The sequence below is a fragment of the Macadamia integrifolia genome, chromosome 12, assembly GCF_013358625.1.
Source record: "Macadamia integrifolia cultivar HAES 741 chromosome 12, SCU_Mint_v3, whole genome shotgun sequence".
NCBI classification, from domain to species: domain Eukaryota; kingdom Viridiplantae; phylum Streptophyta; class Magnoliopsida; order Proteales; family Proteaceae; genus Macadamia; species Macadamia integrifolia.
Window position 1 is genome coordinate 20263117 of NC_056568.1, and position 22794 is coordinate 20285910.

Sequence of the window (22794 nt, forward strand, 5' to 3'; positions counted from 1 at the left end):
ATCAGTTTTTATGGTAAAAAATAACAAAATAAACAAAATAAACAAAAATTATGGAAATTCTTGGATTTTGTGAAAATTATATATGAAATCAACAAAGAAGTGGATATTTCCTCAACAGCATAAATACCATTTGGATGATCAATTACAGCAATCGATTTTAAAGAGGGTTAAGGCGAAGGCGCCGATGTAGGCGGCGGAGGTAATGGCGATGGCGGTGGCGAAGGAGCCGATGTAGGCGGCGGAGGTAACGGCGGTGGCGATGGCGATGGCGGTGGCGATGGTAGAGTTGGTGAAGTGGGGTGGACTGTAACAGAGACCTTTTGTCCAAGAACACAGTAGTTTCCGACGCTACAGATGAAGTAGTAGACGCCTACTTGGACCAAAGGAACGGTGGCCGGACCGTACCAAAAGGACTGAAACGGGTTATCGGCGGTGCAATCCTCGTACTCGATTCTTGATACTTGAAGTACGTTGTGGAAGTCGGATTGGAAATCGAAAACTGCAGATAAGAAGAAGAAGAAGAAGAGAATTAGAAATGGGAGAAATGAGAAGAGAAGTGATGAAAGAATTAAATATATTAAGTTGAAGGAATACCTAGAGTGTCCCCTATTTGGAAGGATTGGGAAGAGGACCAGTTAGTATAGAAATCTCTGTATGCTGGAATAGACCATATAGAATCTCCCACTCTCTGCTGCAACCCATCTGCCCATGGTAGCCACCAAGCAACTGCAATCACCAATATTACGAGCCTGCCACATTGTGAATTCATCGTAGAGACTAGAGAGAGAGAGAGAGAGAGAGGGGGGGTCAATTGAGGAGTTGAGGATTCCAACAGGGGGGTGGAGAAGATGAAGGAACAGACGCCTCTTCCTTTGGAGGCAACGTCCGTTACAATTCTCATGGGATCCGGATCCTCTGTAGCGCGCGTGTGCGCTGTATATCCTATAGCATGATCATGGAGATGACAAATGGCCGGTAATTGATCGTGTGCATAGGTGCAATGATGTCTCAAGCAGCGAACTATATTTTCTGATCCTTTGTAACGATCCCTGCTTCCCGCTCGATGGAGAAACCCTTTCTTTACAAAATCGACCAAACCCTAGATCATCCCATGGTTTCATCCATCTATCTTGTCGTGGCCCTAGAATCATAGGTGCGTGATCATCCCACTCCAACTTTTATCCCACATCTGGAGTGAGAGTGAGTACTTATTTTTTGTGTAGTATTCATGTATAAAATAGATCATGTATTGGTTCCTTTTCTTCTCGATTTAGGTTCATAAGCCCTCTAGCTACAGTCTCTACTGTAAATTTTATTGCACTCAGGCTCTATTAACTAACGGTGTTAATCGGTTCATTTCTAGTGTATATGGTTTGATTTGATTCAGTGCAAGATTTTTGAGGTAAAACCAAACCGAATCATTTAATAAATGGTTTTAGTTTTAATACATGAAACCATTTATAACTGGATTCGGTTTTAACGGCTTTAAACGGTTTTCTCAGATTTTCAAATTTTTTATCCAAACAACTTCTTTGCCTAAATTTTTAAGTGAAACGAATGTAAATTGTAACCTTGAATTGAATTGTTTATTGTTATATTTTTTTTTAATAGTTGTTTAATGTAAACTAAATTTTTTTTCTTGAAATGTATGTAAACTTAACATTGAATAAACTTAAACTTACTATATATACGTTAATAGATTTAACGGTTTATCGACAGTTTAAACTTTAAAACCAAAATCGAATCACAATTTCAATTTTAAAACCAAAATCGAACTATTTAATGATTTCACGATTTTGATATGAACGGTTCAATTCGATTTTCAAATTCACATCCTTACGATTAACTGGGTTTCCCCCAAGTAAGCTTTCTAAATTATTCATGATTTAAGAATATCAATCATATAGCTTTTATATGGGTTGATTGCTTTCAGTTCATATGTTTTAAAGTTGTTTGATATTTTCTTGGAGCATTAATTAGTATGATTGTATCAGTTTACTTAGATTCCTTGAAGCTAACCCAATCCTTTTCCTTTTATGTTGTATTTAACTGTGTGTTTGCAAAATCCTTTGCCATTAATGTTTGTAGCTAGCAAATTGTGTTGAAGTTGGGCTTCCAACGCTTCTTTGCTGGTTGTTTCTCTCAGGTAAAGAGTCTCCTCAGTTTGCACAACCGGTCTATGAAACAAAAAGGTTCTTGGAGCCCAAAACGATGAAGAGATCTCTGCGATTTGTGAGCGAGGTATGTATGGAGGTCATTGGTGAGCCAAATCTCTTCAAACCCTAGTGTTTGCTGTTCAAATGCACCCACCAGGATGTCGCTAGAGAAGGACGGTGGAATCACAAAGAAAAAAATAGCGTTGTTCGTGGAATAGCATGTTCGCTTTTGAAAGAAAGAAAGAAAAAATAATAAAAAAATTAAATTCGGGCTTGGCCAATGAGTTGCATAGAGGTCTTGTCCCTTGGGATATCTGGTGCTTCGCTGGTCTAGGAGCCTCTTTACATCTGCAGTAACTAGCATTGCAGTAACTAGCATCTTAGGATCTAGTTTCTGCCACATGTCATAATATGGAGCCCAGCTATACAATCTAAAGTGCACCCTACGCGACAAAGGATCCGGATATGTCATCCCCACCACAGCACCCCTCACTTGCCCTGCCACTGTAAAACCCTCACCTCTCTCCTTCATCCTATCCCCCCGCCCTGGCCTTGCCCCTTGCACCTTGCCCCTTGCCCCTTGCCCCTTGCCCCTTTCCCCCACCTCTCTCCTTCTTTCTTTCTTTGGAGTTCATTAATCTCTATTCCCAATTGAAACCCTCGTTCTCCAATCTTCTTTCTATGGACTTCATTATATAGAATAATGGTTGCTTGATGTTTGATGCCCACCATAGCCCACCATACCACACAGGATTTCTTTAACAAAGACGATGAAATCAAAGTGCCTGAACTAAGGATTAATAACCAAAGCTAACAAATATAAGAATTATAATTAAATGGGCGTTCAACACTTTTATTTTCTTACTTACTTAAAAGTCAAGAATTTTATTGTATTCCTTCATTCTCTTTATCATATCTCATTTTGGTGAAAAAGAAAGTGGAAAAAAAAAAAGAAAGGGGGGGGGGGAAGATGCTCTTCTCTCCCTCTGTTTGTCTGTGTCTTTTTGGAAAGAATTAAGAGTTTTGGGTTGTAACGTCAGAAGGGTTATGAAAAATTTAAGAAATTGAGTTGTAATGCCAATAGGGTATGGAAAGATATGAAGGTGGAAGCCTCATGAACTTTCCCAGAGAGAGAGAGAGAGAGAGAGAAACCCCAGATACGAAGGTGGAAGCCTCAGGAACTTTCCCAGACAGGAGGTATTGATCCCCATGTCTTTTCAATTCTAAGAATTCACTTGAGAAGTTGTTATTGGAGAGAGTAACAGATTCCAAACAAAGAAAGTAGCAATGTTTATATGGACAGTCACAATGGGAGAGGTCCTAAAATGAGGAAGATCGATCCCGATCAAAAGTGCCTAGTCCAACCGATTGATAATCCTACAATTAATAATATTGGGATCTCAGACCATCCAATGTTTTTTTCTTGACTGCCAAAAGAAGAGTCTGGATCCTCTCCCAGAGGTACTCTCCAATTACAGTGTATGGACGAGGAATACTAATTGTACACGATGTTCTTCAATGCATATATCAAGATGATAATCTTTCTTCGGCAATTCAATTCCAATTCATAGTCACCATCTGTTTTTAGGGTACTTTCAAAAATCAGTTAGAGAGGAATGTGGGGTCAGCAAAAAAGTTTGTTAATGATGTGAATTTAAGAGAGATACAAGACAAAGACATATCTGAAGAGGTGATTCTTTGGACACAAATCATTGCATTATATTGCACGCACAACTTACAATTTTCTTATTTTTGCTTTTTTTGCTCCTCCCTTTTCTTTCTTTCCTTTTTTAATCGTCCAATAGGCCTAGAATGTGGGAAATATTTTTCCTATTTTCTCTATTCTTACAACCCTCTTTTCCTTTATCTCTCTTTTGACCGAGCCATCTCTCTAAAACATGGACGAATTCCTTCCACTATTTTATATATATATATATATATATTCCACTTTGTTATAGCAATTGAAGTCATCACGTCTCAATTCATCCTTTTCTTTTATCAAATTTCTATTGGGCAGATAGATTTTGTAAGAGAGAGAGAGAGAGAAACATTTTAGAATATTGATTGTACACGATATCCTTCCTTGCATATATCAAGATGATAATCTGTCTTCAACGATCCAATTCCAATTCGTAGTTATCGTCAGTTTTAGGGTACTTTCAAGAATCAGGTAGAGAGGAATGTGGGTTTAGCGAGAAAGAATGCTAATGACGTGCATTTAAAAGAGGTACAAGCTAAAGACTTATCCAGACAGAATTTATAATTACAAATCACGGATGCAACCGTACCTAAAGAGGTATTTCTTTAGACACAAATCATTGCATTGTATCTATTGGCACAGAAATTCCTCCCTTAACTACGGTCAATTGACCGTATTAGTAGTCGCGCAGGCATGCCAAAATCCTTCCTAACCGGATTCAAAATCAAATCTGACTTTGACCAAACGATCTGAGTCATACTCTTGCCCCGATAGCCCCAGGGACTTTTTATGAATCAAAACCTCCGAAGGATGAGAGAATAAATCACATTAATCCCCTCAAAAGAAGTTTTTGAAATATAAAACATTAAAGCCTAATGTATAAAATTTGTCGATTGAAAATTCACAAAGAAGTGAACAAACAAGTTCTACTCCATCTCTAATTCTAAATACAGGAATGAAAAGTATGAAATTGAAATAAAGAGTTGCATTGTTGGTTTGGTTTGAATGTGTTGATCCTTTGTATTGTGCGGCTGTTTCTCTTTATATACCTTGGATCCATTAACTGTTTCATCGCCCACGTTATTTGTCCACTTTGCTCATGAAGTGGTTTTTTCAATGTCATGTCATCATATGTCCCACTAACTTTGCCTTATGCAAGCATATCTTAACCTCTCTGGCAATATGGTCAGCCCATGTTTGTCTTTCAAATACCCAAAACCGCCCCTACCACATCATTATAGCGTATTTTTGAAATTTGGACGCCAACAATATCACACACACACATTACAACTTTCTTATCCTTTATCTTATTTTTCCTTGTTTTTGCTCCTCCCTTTTCTTTCTTATTTTTTTTTAATCATCTAATAGGCTTAGAATGTGGGAAATATTTTTCTTATTTTCTCTTTTCTTACAACCCTCTTTTCCTTTATCTCTCTTTTGACTGACCCATCTCCCTCTTTCTTTTTTTTTTTTTTTTTTTTTTTTTTTTTAATTTGTCCAACAGACCTAAAATAGGGAAGAATTCCTTCCACTACTCTCTCTCTCTCTCTCTCTCTATTCCACTTTGTTATAGCAATTGAAGTTATCACGTCTCAATCCATCATTTTCTTTTATCAAACTTCGATTGGAAAAATAGATTTTGTAAGAGAGAGAAAGAGAGAGAGACCTTTTAGAATACTAATTGTACATGATGTCCTTCCTTGCATATATCAAGACGATAATCTTTCTTCGATAATCCAATTCAAATTCATAGTCATCGTCAGTTTTAGGGCACTTTCAAGAATCAGTTAGAGAGGAATGTAGGTTCAGCGAGAAAGAATGCTAATGACATGAATTTAAGAGAGGTACAAGATAAATCATTACATCGTATCACATTGAAGATCTACTAGGAGGGTAATTTGATCCATTTAAAAGTATAAAACTGGAAAATATTTTGATCTATTGAAAACGTATATCAAAAAACTGGAATACATACGTTTAATAATAGTATATATATATCATTTGAGTTTCCGGGTTGAGTTCGGCCCAACCCGCCATGATCCCATTTGGAATCTCAGCTGTTGAGAGAATATCCGGTTCCTTCCGTACCGATACATGCACTCATGCAAGCCCATATCCTCAATAACTCCGTCACGTCTGAGCTTTCTTCCAACTTATCTGTGCGGTTTACGACGTGAGGCACTTCGTATCACGCGCACCACTCACCGACTAGGGACTTGGGAGTTGGGAGATATTCTTTGAGTATTCTTAAGTACCCTTGACCTTTTTAGTAAAATGACAACTTTAGACATCTTCTACGACTACAATTCCCAAAACACCAGCGTCATTGCCCGACAGCGTAGCCCGTACTCTAATCGTTGTTGCATTACATGGCCTTAAAACGACATGACTTCCGAAAATGCTTTGGGATCCAAACATTACAACAACAACGTAATGGGACCCACGATCAGAGATAACATCAACTCGGTGATTTTATGGCGGTTCGATGAGTGCGGAATATTGAACAGCTTTAAGTGGCATATGTAAATAAGTGAAGAAAGAAAAGGGAATATTCACCAAAAAATAAATAAAGAAAAGGGGTATAATTGGAAACAGAAAACAATAAGCCGGAAAAGATAAGGAAAGGGTCAAAGGGCGCTTATCCCATTGGATTGTCGATTCCTTCCTTGGTGCCACGGCTACCAACCATTCTCTCACCAGTCATCGCCAAACTTAAACAGAGAAGTTCTAACTTCTAAGGTTGCCTTCTTCTTCTTCTTCAAGGCTTCATGCTTTATATCTTCTAAGGAGTTTACATAGTTTTCTGATACTTTAAACCCTAATCTCATCTCTGTTCCTCATAGATCTTTGAAGCTATGGAGCTAGTTCAGTTCAAGTTCGTCTTTCCACTTTTTTTCGCTGCTTTTCTGCTCATCCCATCGATTCAAGCCAAAGAAGTTCGCTATTGTGGTGAGTTTTACAGAGTCTTAGGTTTCTTTATTTGGTTTAATTGAGGAAACCTTTTATTTTTAGCTGTGTTATCGAATTTGCTCCTCGTTTTATTTAAAAGCAAATGAGGAATTCTCGTTTGTGATTCTGGTAATGTGGAAGTTGAAAGCAATTAGACTTATTTCGGTATATGTTTTAAATGATAATACATTTTCTTCCCTTCAATCGGTAATGCTCTGCTCATCAGCGAATCGATTTTACTCTTCATGATCACTGTTGATATCGTTTCTGAGTCTCTTGGCATAGAGAGATTCTATTTTCTTTTTTATTTAATCAATCATTTTTGTTGGAGAGATTGTCTTCTTGGCTTGTGACTCAATCGATGATTTTATTTAATGAATAGATTGCTAGTAGAATGAATTGGCTGCTGATTCATCCTGGTTCTTGTAAATTGAGTGCAGATAGGAAAGGTAATTATGCCGTTGCAGTGTCTGAAGTTGAGATGTCTCCAGACCCTGTGGTGAGAGGCCAGCCTGCTACCTTCAGCATCATGGCATCTACAGGTAAACTCCCAGCTTGTTCATAATCCTGGATGTTATTGTGCTTTCGATGTTTTTTCCTTTTGGCTCTATCTGGTTGCAAGGGAAATAAAAAGAAGGGAAGTGAAATTAAGTCAAAAATAAAATGAGAACTTTTGTAATCGTTGCTTAACATGGTTGATTAACTAACTCTAAAACATTCCAAATTTGGTTATTAAGTTTTATTACATTTTGCAATCAAATTCCTTGGATTTAAGGAGGAGAGTAGAGACTACATTTGGATACCATATTTAGTATGAGTTTAAGAGGGAAGTAGAACTTCACTTCCCTTTACTTGAAACTAGATGGAGCCTTCAGAATTATTTACACGAACTCATCTCTTCCTGAACGGTGGATGGTTTCTGACAGTTATTCTTGCAGATAACCAATTCCCATGTAACATGAGCATACAGTACCGAAGATGTATGCTGTAGTTTGGACTGAACTTTTCGTCCAATCTAGGCAATGCGAAACTGAGAACCTTAGCACTAAAGAAAAATAACTGTATGGCTGAAATACAATGATCTATTGTTCTTTTGTCGTGCACTCCTACTCTATAGGATATTATTGATGGAGAATTTGCTTTAGTAGACAGAGAGAGAGGGTTGAAATAAAGTCTAGAATTTTGGTTGCTTCGCATTCTTTTTTTTAAATTGCAGATTAAGAATTTTAGGTTTCCTGAACTGCATGAAGACAATATTTTTGTGAAGAATATATAATGTTATTATTTATTTACCGAGGGCTAAAATCTTAAAATATTTGTATCCCACTTTTTAGGGAAGCTGTAGTATAACTGAATCCCATAGCTGGTGGAGTGCCAGATTATAATTTTTAATAGTAAAAAGGCTGGGCATTATGTTGGGGTGCCCAGTCCATTTCACTCTTTCTCCCTCCCCTTTGGAAATGACCTCCATGCCCTTTTCTCCCAGACCCCGCATTGGTTGAGCGGCTAGATAGCTAGCAGCATGTTATCCCTCCCCATGAAAAGAATGATAGTACCCTATATTTTGATTGTTTTGTCTAGTGGGGTCAAAGACTTGAGGACTTGAGCACTCAGACCTGTGGGCTCTGGACTACTAGGTTTCAAGCTTATATATATATATATATATATCCACAATTAAAAGATAATGGTTGAGATAGAGAAGAAACATGATATCAGTATTCACTATTGGCTCTCACGAAGAATCCAAGTTTCCAGTCGAGTTAGATTGTGACAACACATAGATTGTTTGTTTAGTACTCTGTAGGTGAATACTTTTGTACAATGAGAGGTTGTTGACCCTCCCACCCCAAAAAAAAAAAAAAAAAAAAATAAATAAAATTTGTGGGTTTCTTGCTCAAATAATATGTAGACTATGGGCCTTGCAAATGTTTTAATGCACACAAAGAAAGTAGCCCAACTAATTAAATCATTTGTTTGCACATGATAGCATGTGTTTGTTTACGTTTTTCTTCATTTGAGTGTATAAGCAAGACCCCTTTTGGTTACTCCTGAAGTAAACAATTGGAAGAGAGTAGAGCGTTGGTGTTGGGGTTTTTTTTTTTTTTTTGGGGGGTGAGGGGAGAAAATAAGCCTATCAATTCCCTTCTAAACCCTTCCTCCTTTGTACGTATCAGTGAGGGTTTTTATTTTATTTTTTTTATTTATTATTATTTTCTTTTGCGTGTGTGCATGTGCATGCTGAAGGCTGGCCAGCTTCTTCAAGAGGACTTTTATCCTCAACTTGTTTTGGAATTTCATTGTTTCTTTGGAAATGATACTACCTAGTATTTTACATGCAGATGAAGCTATCTCTGGTGGGAATGTAGTTATTGATGTTTCTTACTTTGGGGTGCACATCCACAAGGAGACCCATGACCTTTGTGAGGAAACATCATGCCCGATTTCAGCAGGAGATTTTGTGCTTTCTCACTCACAAGTCTTACCAGGATACACTCCACCGGTAAGTTATCCTTCCTAGTCAGTGCATAAATTCTTCCATTAACCCCTTGACCTTTCATATGTCTATGCAAAATGGCGTGTCGACTCCAAACTGCAATATTCAGCTCAACTATTTCGTTATAATGCTAATAAACATTTAATGCATGAAGTGGTCAATTTATTATTCTTAATTTTTTTGATCAGTGAAGAAATGTTTTGGTTGGATCTAAAATTAATGTTCTTGTAAGGTGGTGTTCTACAAACTTCTTATATTTTTAAGGTAAAAAAACCCAAACATGTTATATTTTAAGGAGATTTTTTTTTGGGTGGGTGGGTGGGTGGGTGGGTTTGGGGCCCTCCATAAAAGGGCATACCCAATGCAGGGTGCTCCCGCCACTGCCGGGGGTCTAGGGTGGGGTAGATCCATAGATATGTACACTGCCTTACCCACACTTTGTGAAAAGACTGTTTCCCAATTCGAACCGGCAACCACCAGGTCACAATAAAGCAACCTTGCCATTACGCCAGGGCAGTTCTAACATTTTCTCTTGTCAAATAAGGTGTTAAAAATCACTTCTGTTGGCTTTATTTATCAGAAGAAATAGAATGTCCAATATGGGTGGCAACTGGGAAGGTTCGGGGGGATGAGACATGGGTCTAGCTTTAGCCCAGCCCGCTTATAATTGGGCCTCTGGTGGACCCGCCTAACAAAAAATTGTATTGTTTGTAATTTTTTTTAATTTTTCAACACCTGTTGTGCTAGGGGAGATGGTGTTGATGAAAAAGAAGGCAATGGTATCAAAACAAACCAAAACAGATGTGTCAGTCAGTCCTCCTCTTCCTCCTATTTCATCCTATGTTTCTTGTTGGTGAAGGAGGCAATTGTATCAAAACAAACCAAAAGAGATGATGTTCTTGGAGGAAACAAGAAACATAGGAGGTAAGAGGACTGACTTATAGGGGGTGTTGTGGGTTCTTCGTATAATGGCCAATTCTCTTCTCTACGATTTTGTTGTAATTAGAAGCGGCACTGAATAGATGCTGTTAGGACTGTAGGCAACCCAAGAGGGAGGTGAATTGGGTATGGAAAAATAAAGTATCAAATGGAAACTTACTACCCAAAACAAAAGATGAATGCAAATGTTGTAAGGTTCTACAGATAACAGAAGTGAGAAAGTGGGGAAAGAGACATGGGTAGAGACAATGAGATGCACACTTGGACTTTCCACTATGTGCTCAATTTCCAAATGGCATTGATCAAGCCTTCTCACAATTGTTTATCCGGGCTCACAATCAACCCAAGTGTTTCGGCTCACACTAAAACTTGGATAGTTTTCTGGGATCACTAATAACCCAAGTCTTTAGGCTCACTCAAACCTTAAAACAATGGAGAATCCCTAATCTACAAGTTCACTTTGAAGAGACTTGTGTGTTTCCACTCAAATACAACAATGTCTCCAAAAGCCAGATATACAGATGAAATCATAAAACCTCTACAAGGTAAACATATGCAAGATGAAAGCTCGACACAATGATTCTCATAAGCCTTCTATACCAAAACTAAAATATGTGCAAATATGTGCCGGTGTCTTGGGAGAAACTTTTCTTTAACCTCCCTTACATAGAAGAGAAAGAATTGACCAAAAACAATGCCTAAAAGAGCCTTAAATGACTACTTATTGGCGGAACCGGTTGACCGCATGGACATAGCTGTTAAATTTTGCTCCTTTTTTACCGTTGTAAGGCCAGTCAGACGAACAGGTCGATCAACCGGTCAACCGGTACATCGACGGCTGACAGGCTTGTTCCTGTGTACAGACCGGCCCGCCAGACAGTCGATTCCAACCATGGTTCGGTAAATGGACATAACTCATTTTCTAGATAGTGTAAGGTTGAATAGAGATACTTAAACCCAAGTAAACAGCTCCGAACTGTAGCAGCAATATAGGCCTATCGGCTGTAACCTTGAGAAATTAGGTCAAACAGAGATACTAGTTCTCATAAAATATGTCCCAGAAAGAGTTGATTTTCTGGTCGGAGGAAGCTTGTATGATGCCTAATAGAATCCAAAATCCTGTCCTGAATTGACAGCTGAACATTCAAATAGAAGGAATCTTGATTTAGGGCACCCAAAGGGAGATTTTTAATAACTCAGCAGCCAGGCCTTGGAAGACCAAGATTCCATGGTCGAGTTGCCTTTATGAGGCCCCTGTTACCTCGAAATTGACCTGCAAAGGCTGCAAGGTGTGGGAGATATGTGAGATCGATTGCTGCCCAGAGAATTCTCTTCAAAAGTGGCCACAGGTCTTGAGTAATGGCTTCTGATCTCAGCAGCAATAGTAGGTATCAGAGATTTCTGATAAGCGTTAAACAAAGCTTCAAACATTGCTGTAATCGTAGTTGTCAAAGTGCTAGGCAACCCAAGGTGTTGGGGAGGGGAAAAATACTAAGGTTACACTAGCAAGGCACCTAGGCGACCAAGGCGCCCATCCAGAAACAGGTTCCTGGATGGAAACAGCCTCTCCGCGAAGCAGTGTTAGCTGCGTACATATGCTCCTCCACAGACCCTGCATTAGCAAGAGCCTCTTGCACTGGGGTACACCCTTTATTTGGGTTAAAAAACTAGATAGCTTTTAAGAGTTCTGTTTTGAGTTTATTTACTTTATTGTGATAGACTGATAGGTGTCTTCTTATGAGTCAATTTAGGAATTTTAGGTCTTTTTATATGTAATACCCTCCACCCTCATCAATTAAGGATGGTTAGAGCAAAGATTTGAGTTATGGAGCTGTTGAACAGTGCATATGGGATTGGTATCCTAGACCTGGTTCCTTCTCTTCTTTTTCTCTTACCCTATTCCCTTTCTTCCCTATCCTTGCGGCACTGTCTCTTTTCTTCTATCTTAACACCCACCACCAGCAGATCCCCTGATTGATTTGCATTATTCTTTCCAAGGACCTGGTCTAAGGTATACCTTGTTCTTAGATGGAAGTGCTTGATCATGATATTAAGGCTGGCGTCACCAACTCTATATGATTTGATTCCAAGCAAATTTTCAATCCATGATAAAACATGGGATTGAATGAAACAATTCCAGTTCTTACCAAAAAAAAAAAAATTCCAGTTACAATATCTTGGTTATGGATGCGTCAACAATAATGAGGAGGAAAAACCATACAACAACAACAACATCATCCAAAACCTTATCCTAACTTAATGGGGGTCGGCTACATGGAGATTCCAAGCAAGGAAGAGCACGAGGATCCATGCAAAAGATTGATGGGTAATAGCTAATTATAATAAGTGCCGGTTGTCAACCTTACGCACCACTACAAACAGCCACAAGCTTATAATGACAAACTATAATAAGGTACCGGCTAGCTACCTGACGTACCATATAGATCAGTCAAGCCAAAGCGTCCTGCATGCATTACGTCCACCACCAAGACCATCCATCACCCAACTTATTTATGAGATGAGGAATGAGACTACGAATTCTTGACAGCCCGCTAAGGCGGCTAAGCACAAAAAATAATAAGAAATCACAAGTCTACACAATAAGAAATCAAAGGAAGAAAAACCATAGTGAGTCATTATATTTGTAAAAATGTTCTCTATTGTAAAGGAAGAAGAGTGAGAACTCCACCTACCAAGTTTTTGTTATGAATCGGAATGGTGTTAACAAAAGGCATCCAAGACTGGGAGTTAAAAATTTTTGCCCCTCCATCCTGTGACACCTATTAGAATTATTTCCTATTTCACCTATTTCACATGATACTGGATGCTAATTCTTGTTTTTTTTTTTTTTGTGTTGTCTCCCATCTTGAAACTTGGCAAGACAAATTTTCATCGTGTTTATTTATCTGTTACTGGATGCATGTTCTTCAAACTGTAGTTTTGATCGTAGATGCAGGCTTATGCCAAGGAAATTTATTCATGTGTAGTACACATGCATTCTGTTAATAATTGAATTATATTCCGAAGGCTAGAGACCAGTATAAAATTTATGCAGCACTGATGCAGTCAGTTGATCAGGTGGACTAAAAACTGACCCAGTATGATCCAAGAAAGCCATTCTTGGTTAATTCTTCTAAATTGTAACCAGACTACCAAATTAGTCCTTACTAAGTCAGGAACCACACTGATGCATGTCCATGTAGTAGTAAGAAAAACATCAATCATGTAATGATAATTAAGTCGATATGGTACTTCCATAGCTGAACCCAATGCACAAGGTGAAGGACAGACAGCAGAGTCAATCTCTTGACCTCCTAAGGCCCGCAGCAACCTTCAGGGTACCAACCTACTCTACTAGCAGTGGTCTTGCAACACATCCCTACCAGCAGTGGACTAATTTACGACAAAAAAAAAAAAAAAAGGCGTCATTGAAAGCCTGCTTAGGGTATCCTTGTATAGGTGGTGGTACAGACTACAGACTTGTCAGACTGAGGGTTGCCCATGGAAAAAATAAGACCCTTTCCTTTAGGCTATGTTTGGTAGCCAAGAGAAGAAAAGAAAAGAAAAAGGAATCTAGAAAAGAAAAGAGAAGAAATGGTGAGAAAATAAAAAGAGTGTGTATGTTTGGTTAAAGAAAAGAAAAGAAAAGAAAAAAATTCAAAAAAATTTGAATTTTAAGAGAGAGATAGACACATAGGAAATCATTGTGTAATCATTCATTTTTTTTCTCATTATGTTTTCATATATAGATACATAGGAAATCATTGTGTAATCATTCATTTTTTGTCTTATTATGTTTTCATATTTTCTCATGTTTTCTTGTGTTTTTGGCAAGAAAATTTTTGGGGAGCAAAAGAAAATTTCACAATTCCCAAGGGGAATTTTGAATTTGAAAAGGAGAATCTTCCCTTGGGTGAAGACATACCAAGTGCAAAGAAAAATTCTTAACCCAAGGAAAAAAGTACAAAAATTGTACTTTTTTCTTTTCTTCTCTTGGCCACCAAACACAGCCTTAGCTTTTCAATGGAGCCAAAATTATGAAGGTTCCTGTTCTCTTGAGTGGACTTGGCCTAAAATTTATCTGCCAATGGATCAGATATCACTACTCAGTTTGATCAAACCTTTAAAATTGTAACCAGTAATAATTAGTTCAGAAATTTTATTTTTTTCATGTAAGCTGGTTAAGATTTTTGCAGTTTTTGACAATGTTTTGATGCACAGGGTTCCTACACACTGAAGATGATAATGAATAATGCTGAAGGGAATGAGTTGACTTGTGTTAGCTTTGATTTCCGCATCGGGATAGGTTCATCAGTGGCTGATATCTAAGTGCTGTAGGATGGTCTGAAATCATCACCTGTTAGGTCAATATTGTAAAAAAAGAAGGATAAAAAAAAAGAGATAAAACTCCAGTTGGCTTTTATGTTGATGCAGGAACTGTACTGTGACTTTGTATTTGAATTTGGGTTCCATAATCATTCCATTTTGGGATGCGATTCCAGCTGTATGAGATCATTATTGTTGTCATTTTAATACTTCTAAAAAGCTAAAGGAACTGTTATCTGATGGTGTTTCAATAGTTACAGTGTTCCACAAATGACCCTTTTAAGAACATCCTAATTGAATTTAAAGGGGTGGACCACTAGAACCTCAGGTTGAATAGGCCATTCTTGATTCATGAATCCTCCATATATCTAATGTCCAAAATGATTTCCCACCGAAATGAAAAAGTAGTCAGGAAATTTGATCCTAGATTGCGTGGATACAAGTGATGAACCAACTCAGTCTAATGTCTGGAATTCTGGATCATAAAGCCCAGTAGTCCTCGTTCCAAGCATCTGACAGGGATACTTGGGTACTTGGTGGAAAGAAACAGGTTTAAGAGATGGTTTTTTAAGCTTGCCTGGGTCTCATCTCACATGATGTCATGGATTTGTCATGTGTCTTCAACTTGAATTTGGCTAATAATTAAAAGGATAATGGAATATCACTTGAGCATTTAGGGACAACGTTTCTCACGCGGATACTGTGGGAGGAATGTCTTACATGACTCCGAAAACAGTTTTGTTCATTACTAGGGGTGTACATGATCAAAGAGGAGAGAGAATATTAGTGTGAAACCCATATGGTCAGGAATCTGGATGTGAAAGGCCAAGGCCTATAGTCAAGACTCAGAAATATGTGAGACTTTTTATTTGTAGTCTAGATGTTAACCACGTCCAAAACAAGCACTTATTATCTTAATTGTTAGCGAACTCCTCGGCTCTGAAGGGATTGATTGGTTTTGAGCTATGTATGGATCCAAACACTATCAAGCCACTTGGGGAACGATTGTGGTGGAGTTCAACACTCATGAGTCATGACTCATGACTACCTCCATCATGTCCTCTAGGGTCTCTAAAAGATTCCAAATGAGTTTTACATTGACAATGGAAAAATAGAAGCTATTGCAAACAGACTCGAAGAATTCACAAATATGTAAATTCCCATAATCTGTCTCAAAATAAATTCTAGCCAGCACAAAGGGAATTTGGCCAGCCTCAGCCTCAGTCAGTTTCATAACTGGTTGAGTAATTTTCACAAGTGTTCACCTGACGCCGGAGATTCTTAAACCAGATGCCAAAGCCCTCAAGGTAAACATTTTGGTCAATTGGACAACAAAGAACAATAGGAGAGAGAGATGCTATGGTGATGGGTTGCAGCCGAGAGGTGCAAGTGGACACAATGGCGGTGAATCATGGCTGATGTAATGACAGCAAACCGCGTGGATTAAACAGCTGAGATGCTTCCAACCCATGTGAATAATGTGCCCGTGTTGAAGATTCCATTGCATCCTGCCAGTGTGTACTATATATATTGTATAGGTTTCATGACCAGCTACGGCATTTGGACTAGGACATCTCTGTGCTGTAAAGCATCTGACTTTGGGACCCATATACCCAAAACAAGATTCAAATGAGTATTCCGGGTTAAAGGAACAGGATTAGAAAGCTACTTTTCCATGCCAAGATACTCAAGTGAGTGGCCAAAGGTCCCCCCCATGGCCCTGCCAAGGAATTATGACCGTTGCCTACCCACCACACAACCGTTCCCTCTTCTCCTCTTGCGTGCCCTAGCCTTCTTTTTTTAAATTTAAAATGCATTCCAAATTTACAAGCTTTCTGGCTGTATAAACTGAGAAAGCCGGAGAGAATTATTCTCTCTAACCCTCTTCCACTAATCTGAATCTTTCTTATCAACAAAACCCATTTCCTTTCTTTGCGAATCTACTCTTCTTTGATTCAACTTTATCCTGGACTAATAGATTCTACCCTTGACAATTACAAGAAAAAGAAAAAGTAGTAGAGGAGATGAAGGGTATGAAGGGAAGATTCCTAAAGAAACTGAAATCGATTCGACCCATCACTCCCTTGAAATCCAATCGAGTTCTTCAGCTAAATGCCTCAGATGGGTTCTTAGATTCCTTCTATCCCCAGTGCACCAATTGGGTACCTCAGAATCCACCCATCTGCAAAGAACAAGATGGAAAGATCAATCAAAGCAATATTTCAAACGTGGAACCTGAAATTATCGACATCTCAGAGCTCATGAAAGACCTTGAAGAAGATGAAGAAATTGAGTTGGGCGAAGAAGAAGATGTTGGCGATAAAGAAAATATTGGGCTTCCGGTAAAGCCGAAAGACATGTTTTCTCTGAAGCAAAGTCGAAATCCAGAGGCACCCATTATCTTATCAGAGCCCGCAAGCTGTCATCTTCGAAATGGCCCATTGTCGGAGCTGGACGTGTCATCTCTCCGGCGACCTGACCTTCTACCTGTCGATCACAATTCACATATTCAAGAGTCATCATCACAGTCTGTAATACGTCCAGGCCCCTTATCAGAGATAGACATCTCGTCTTTTCGGCGACCAGAACTGAATTCAGGGGGGAACCTCTTTGATCCAAACCTTCTTACAGTATTTGAGAAGGGAGTGATGGATCACGTTAGAGCCTTTGAAGCTGGGAGAAAAGCTAGAGCTCTTGAAGCAATGGATACGAAAGAAAGAAAAGCTGAACCTGAACCTCCATTGAAATCTTGCGGGATGGAAGACAAACCCCTCTTGGGATTCGAATCGAAGTGCCCACCTGGAGGAAGTGATACTGTGATTCTATACACGACGAGCCTTAGAGGAATAAGAAAGACATTTGAGGATTGCAATAGCATTAGATTTCTGTTGGGAAGCTTCAGGGTTTTGTTCTATGAGAGAGACGTGTCAATGCATTTGGCGTTCAGGGAGGAGTTATGGAGGATCTTGGGAGGCAGAGTAGTCCCTCCAAGGTTGTTCATAAAAGGAAGGTACATTGGGGGAACTGAGGAGGTGATGGGCTTGCACGAGCAAGGCAAATTGAGTCAGCTCTTGCGGGGATTGCCAGCTTATCAGAACGAAAGCCGGTGTGATGGGTGCGCGGGAATACGGTTTGTGCTCTGTTTCAGTTGCAGCGGCAGTCGGAAGATCATTCCTGAAGTGGAGGATGAGGAAGAGGAGGAGGAGGAGGAGGAGGAGGAGGGGTTGCCCATCAGATGCCCTGACTGCAATGAGAATGGATTAATTATATGCCTCTATCTCTCCTCTCTCTTCTCTCTCTCTCTCTCTCTCTCTCTCTCCATTCTTTTCTACTCTGATCTCACTCTGGTTTTGTTCCCTTCTTTAGATTTCTTTTGTTACAAGATTATTTCGATTTATGAGGCTTGGAGTAAGAGATTTGGAGTTGTGTTCATGAATTATTTTAGCTTTTGTCTATAGCATGGGATTAAAAGAAACATTTGATATTATCCTTCTTTGAGATTATACATCAGAAATAAGCATGCTTCTGATGAAGTCTTTCGTCCAGTTTCAAGAAATTCAATGGGATTGAATAGATCACTATGATTAGAGTGTAACATTCTTTTTTTTTTTTTTTTTTTTTTTTTTTTTTGGGCAGTAGTGTAAAATTCTACTCATGATTAATCACTGGGTTATGCTTTTCGAATTAACCTGTAACCACCATTAACAATTATTCTCTGGAGTAGCTCACCTGCAAAGATCTTCCGGTTGTTTGATTCTATCTGCCCAATGGAATTTTTTTTTTTGGTGCTGAAATTTTGTAGACAATTTTTAAAGGTCAGCATCGATTCACATAGTAGTAAACCCTAACGCCAATTTAAAAGAAAAACCATCCAATAATGTAGCTCAATCTAAAATGAATGCAACAATATAGAATATATTAATGGCAAAAGTTAATATTTAATGGGAAGAATTTTGTGCACTGTCGTACATGGTACTTGAGGGGAAGAGTTTTGTTCATGGTGCACAATTATGCACAAAAGCCATCGGATGGTGATGAAGATCTATGGTGCACGGTGCACCCCCTTCAACTCCATCCAATGGCTGTGTGCATGGTTGTGCATAGCCATTCAAGCAACCTTTTGTCAATACTCAATAGAAGAATTTAAGTTTTGGGGAAGTGTTCGTTGTCTAGGAGTGTGACTCCGACGCTTGTGTCGGGCCAATGGGAGTGTAGGAGGAAGCATCAACAAGGGCGTCATTTTACATTTCATGGGAGACAGAACAGTTATTTTTTCCCCATGTGTCTAGGTGCAGAGGCCTCCCACCCCACCACCCAAAAAAAAAAAAAAACCATTTCCGCTGCACCCATTCACATGAGGGAGAAATGACTGGCCTACCCCATGATATGGAAAAGAATCTCGTGCGCTCCTAGTCCCATTGGCCCTTGCGCAAGCTTAGGAAGCACACTCTTCCTCCACTGGAAACACTTTCCCTATTTTGTGCTTCATTTTGGGCTGTCATTGGCGATTTTTAAGAGGCCTTGGAGTTCAAAATCTAAATCTGAGATTTCATGTTGATCAGAGCTCATCATCTGAATGAGATCTCTCCCAGCTATTGGTTTAGGTTTATCATTATTTCCGTTCTATAGTGAGATAGGAACCACATGTGAGCCCTACATCCATGCATGAATACTGACTCAATTTGTCCAATGAATCTAATTTGTTTCTGTTTTATTATAGTTTAAGTAACCTCTTTAATGGGTCACTCTCACTCCATCTAAACATCAAATTCCATTAGTAAAACCTAATAATAAATTCCTCCTTTAATTGAGAGTGACGGTCCTCCTCTAGTTGCTATTAAACCATAAGCAGCCTTAAATGATTCCTGGTCTCCCAGATTGAATTTAGTTTGACCTCCCAACTGATATCATCTGCAGGGTCAGAAAACACACCTCTAAGCTCTACTCAACTTGTGGAGAAAGCAAAGCAAAGGTAGAGGAGAGGTCACAATTCACAACCAATATAAAAAAAAAACTTAAAAAAACTTAACCCAAGTACAGAATGTCAAGAATGTTTGCTTACAAGTTAGAACAGATGGAGTCAGAATGGGTCACTGATTATGCCCAATAAAAATAACAGGGCGAAGAGTGCTCCAGATACATATGACCAGTGCCAGGAAGGTGCCCACGAAGAACCCTAACAGCAAGGCAATAAATTCTCACCATAGATACTAAACAAAAGACAACAAATTTAAGAAGGGAGAAAATAAATACATCAGGGATCTTCAACAGCTAACTGAAGATGCCTTGGGCTGAAGCTGTGCATCCTCACAGTTTATTGGGTGTGTCTCCATGGATTTTGTCTCATCTTGGCTTTGCTTAAGGATGCCATTATCTGGTAGACAATCACCTACTCTGGTCTCTTCCTCCTTGGTGTCCTCGGGGACATTTTCTATCTTGGTATCCTCAGGAATTGCCTCTTCTGCTGTCTTGACTTCTTCCATATTAGATGCCTCCTCTGCTGCATTGACTTCTTTGGCATCAAATGCCTCCTCTTTTGTCATGACTTCTTCCACATTAGATGCCTCCTCTGCCACCTTTACCTCCGCAGAGGACACCTCCTCTGCCACTTTCACCACTTCCTCAGAACCTACCTCCTCATTGGGAACAGAAAGTGAGGGCAGAACATTGGATTCTGCTAGTTGCTTCTCAATATTCTCCTTATTTTCTCGCTGCTCTGGATTCTCAGCCTTTTCCACACTCATTTTCTCAGTTTTTCCCTCACTTGTCTGCTGAGAATCCTGCTTGCAAGTGTCATCAACCATTACAGCATCATTTGTAGCAGCTTCTGCTTCATTTTTCTTCCTTTCATCATCTCCCTCATGCATTTCAACATCTGTATTTTCTTTAATTTCTTCTGCAGCTGCAGGGGAAACATCTTCCTTTTGTGGAGCATCACCTTCACCTTTACCATCATCTTTCTTATCTTCTGCTCCCTTCTTTGAGCTTGATTTCCTCTCTCGTTTCTTTGGTGGCTCAGGTTCTGGGGTCTCAGTCGCCTTTGACTTCTCACTAATTCTTGCAGAACGCCTTGGTGTGTCACCTATTATCAATCAAAGAAAACATTACAGTTGATTTTGTTGTTCATTTGAATCCATCTGTGTTAGTATTTGCCATGGAGTGAGTGGAGGATCAAGAGAGAGTACCAGTGCCCCAGTCAAATTCAGACACAGCCAGTCCTCCAGGATGAGATTTCAGGAATTGCTCTAACTGTCTTTTGTTCTTGATCTCCTCACCAGTGGGTGATACGAAAATTATTTCATTCCTCCTCGGGGTTCCACCTTTCTTTGGAGTGAACTGTAGCAGAAGTAATAATACATATAAATAAAGTGAATAAGATAGAGATAGAAGGGAAGGAAGAAGGATGACTATATGACATAAATAACAATTATATGGTCAGGAAAGAATACGTTGATATTACACCGATGAACCAGAATAAACTTTAGAAGATCATCTCTTTCTTTTTTTTTTTCGTTTTATGAGTGTAACCTTTTTAGATGAAATTCGACAACCACAGATGAAACAATTAATAAACAAACAGTTGGGAACCCAGCATAAACCTTTCAACTGTGAGAAAATGAACCTAATTCATGTGATACCATTATGTTAGGTTTGCTTTCTGAAAAAGAAGTATTTCCACGCGCAGAAGCCTCTCTCATAAGAATATTTGCTTTCTCCATAAGAATGGTGATTCTCTCAGACTACCTTCATTTCCCACAAGTGTAAGAGTTGCATCCATAGCTCAAGACATGCCTACTAATTTCAAGAACATAACTTGGAAAGCTACAATCCCTTAAAAACTCAGTAGTTTTGAACTTTAAAAAGCTTAGAACTTAACTGCATAATGAAATAATAAGAAATACACATAGAAGCTGAAATAGTTGCAATTAAAGACTGGTAGGGAGGGAGAATTCACAGGACATAACATGCACTATTCCATGCAATCATGAATCAAGAAAGTGGATCCAACATGACGATATTGTCATTCTGGCAAGCCATTGCACTGCCTTACATTGCTGTTTGATATCAGATCCACAGGCAGCTTCAGCTTCCACAACTCCAAATGCCCATCTCTGCAGTGGGGGTGATGGCTACCTCATATCTATGACTACTCAAACAAAAAGATTAATGTACATATCAAAATGCTCCATTGGTAAATACCAGCTTACCTGTCACATAATGTGATCAGTTGCATATCTAGCCATATTCATTGATCAAATGAGACCCAAAATCAAGGCAAGAAAAATTAGGTATGTGCAACTTTCATCACAACAGTTGCAACGACCAGAAAAATTGCTTAAATTGTACACCCAATCAAATAAATATGGAGATCAATATGCATCTTAACTCCCAAATATTCTTGCATTTTTTACACCAACGCTAACCATTGCTATGCTTGATCTACATCACAACTTTACAGAAGCATCTAAACTCAATATCACACTCCACTATTATATGAGATGATAGTTGCGAGGCACTAAAGGAAAGCATAAACGCATACACAAAAGTTTTAGAGAGAGAGAGAGAGAATACAAGGGGTGGATTGGAGTCGGTCCTAGCTTCATTATGTTCTGCACGAAGTGGCCACACTTGGGCTCAAATAAATGTCTTCATTGTTGCAGCCTGAGGCCAATTGCAGCAAGCAATGACCTCTAATACTTGTATCTTCTGCACTAACTCATTGGGTGCAGAACATTTTTCTCTCCTTCTAAAACTGATTTAATCCTGCATTTAGGCTTGTTGAACAAAGGACAAATGGCTGTGTACCTTGTTCATAAACAATCGACGACCCAACTCCTCTGGCTTTGCAAGCCTAAACATATGGTACCACTTAATAGAAGCATTTCTTGTGATGACATGAAATTTAGCACAAATGGCTGTAACTGCAAAAGATCTAACACCATATCATTTCCATATACTTATGCTAAGGCCTTAGTCTTGTTCCCTACCCTTTTACTGGTTGATTAAAAAATGCTATATTGATAATGAATAAAGTACTAAAAGTATGGTAGAAGTTTTGTAATGATTTTGCCTGGTTTCTTGTTGGCATTGAAATGAATTAAGGATAAAGCCCATTGTGTATGCTGTATACTTATGAGTGATGATACTATCTGCACCTGGACATAAAGACCCTATGAAGCTTTACTCTTCCCTGGGATTGGCTTTGGGCCTTTCCTGCACAGCTTAGGTGT

At 38.9% G+C, this 22794-nt stretch overlaps 4 protein-coding genes across 4 annotated transcripts in view; 2 read left to right on the forward strand and 2 right to left on the reverse strand.

The window, feature by feature from the left end:
• Nucleotides 1–167: 167 nt before the first annotated feature.
• On the reverse strand, nt 168–769 carry LOC122094779 (mavicyanin-like). Its single transcript, XM_042665381.1, has 2 exons — nt 595–769; nt 168–499 (listed from the first exon to the last, which is right to left on the reverse strand). The coding sequence occupies exons 1-2, from the start codon at nt 767–769 to the stop codon at nt 168–170; spliced, it is 507 nt and encodes a 168-aa protein (XP_042521315.1).
• Nucleotides 770–6438: 5669 nt separating this feature from the next.
• On the forward strand, nt 6439–14803 carry LOC122058307 (putative phosphatidylglycerol/phosphatidylinositol transfer protein DDB_G0282179). Its single transcript, XM_042620933.1, has 5 exons — nt 6439–6594; nt 6699–6804; nt 7245–7346; nt 9144–9304; nt 14459–14803. The coding sequence occupies exons 2-5, from the start codon at nt 6711–6713 to the stop codon at nt 14564–14566; spliced, it is 465 nt and encodes a 154-aa protein (XP_042476867.1). The 5' UTR covers nt 6439–6594; nt 6699–6710; the 3' UTR covers nt 14567–14803.
• A 1588-nt stretch (nt 14804–16391) lies between these two features.
• LOC122094780 lies at nt 16392–17844 on the forward strand (the record flags this gene model as incomplete). The annotated part of the gene is made up of 1 exon (XM_042665382.1): nt 16392–17844. A coding segment is annotated over exon 1 (1257 nt), but the record flags the coding sequence as incomplete, so codon positions are not given.
• A 1709-nt stretch (nt 17845–19553) lies between these two features.
• Nucleotides 19554–22794, reverse strand: part of LOC122057813 (methyl-CpG-binding domain-containing protein 11-like) — a 31429-nt gene continuing 28188 nt past the window's right edge. The window contains exons 3-4 of the mRNA XM_042620105.1: nt 20749–20899; nt 19554–20645 (exon numbers count right to left, since the gene is read on the reverse strand). Coding sequence (XP_042476039.1) covers nt 19828–20645; nt 20749–20899 — 969 coding nt within the window. The 3' untranslated portion in view covers nt 19554–19827. The remainder of the gene's footprint in view (nt 20646–20748; nt 20900–22794) is intronic.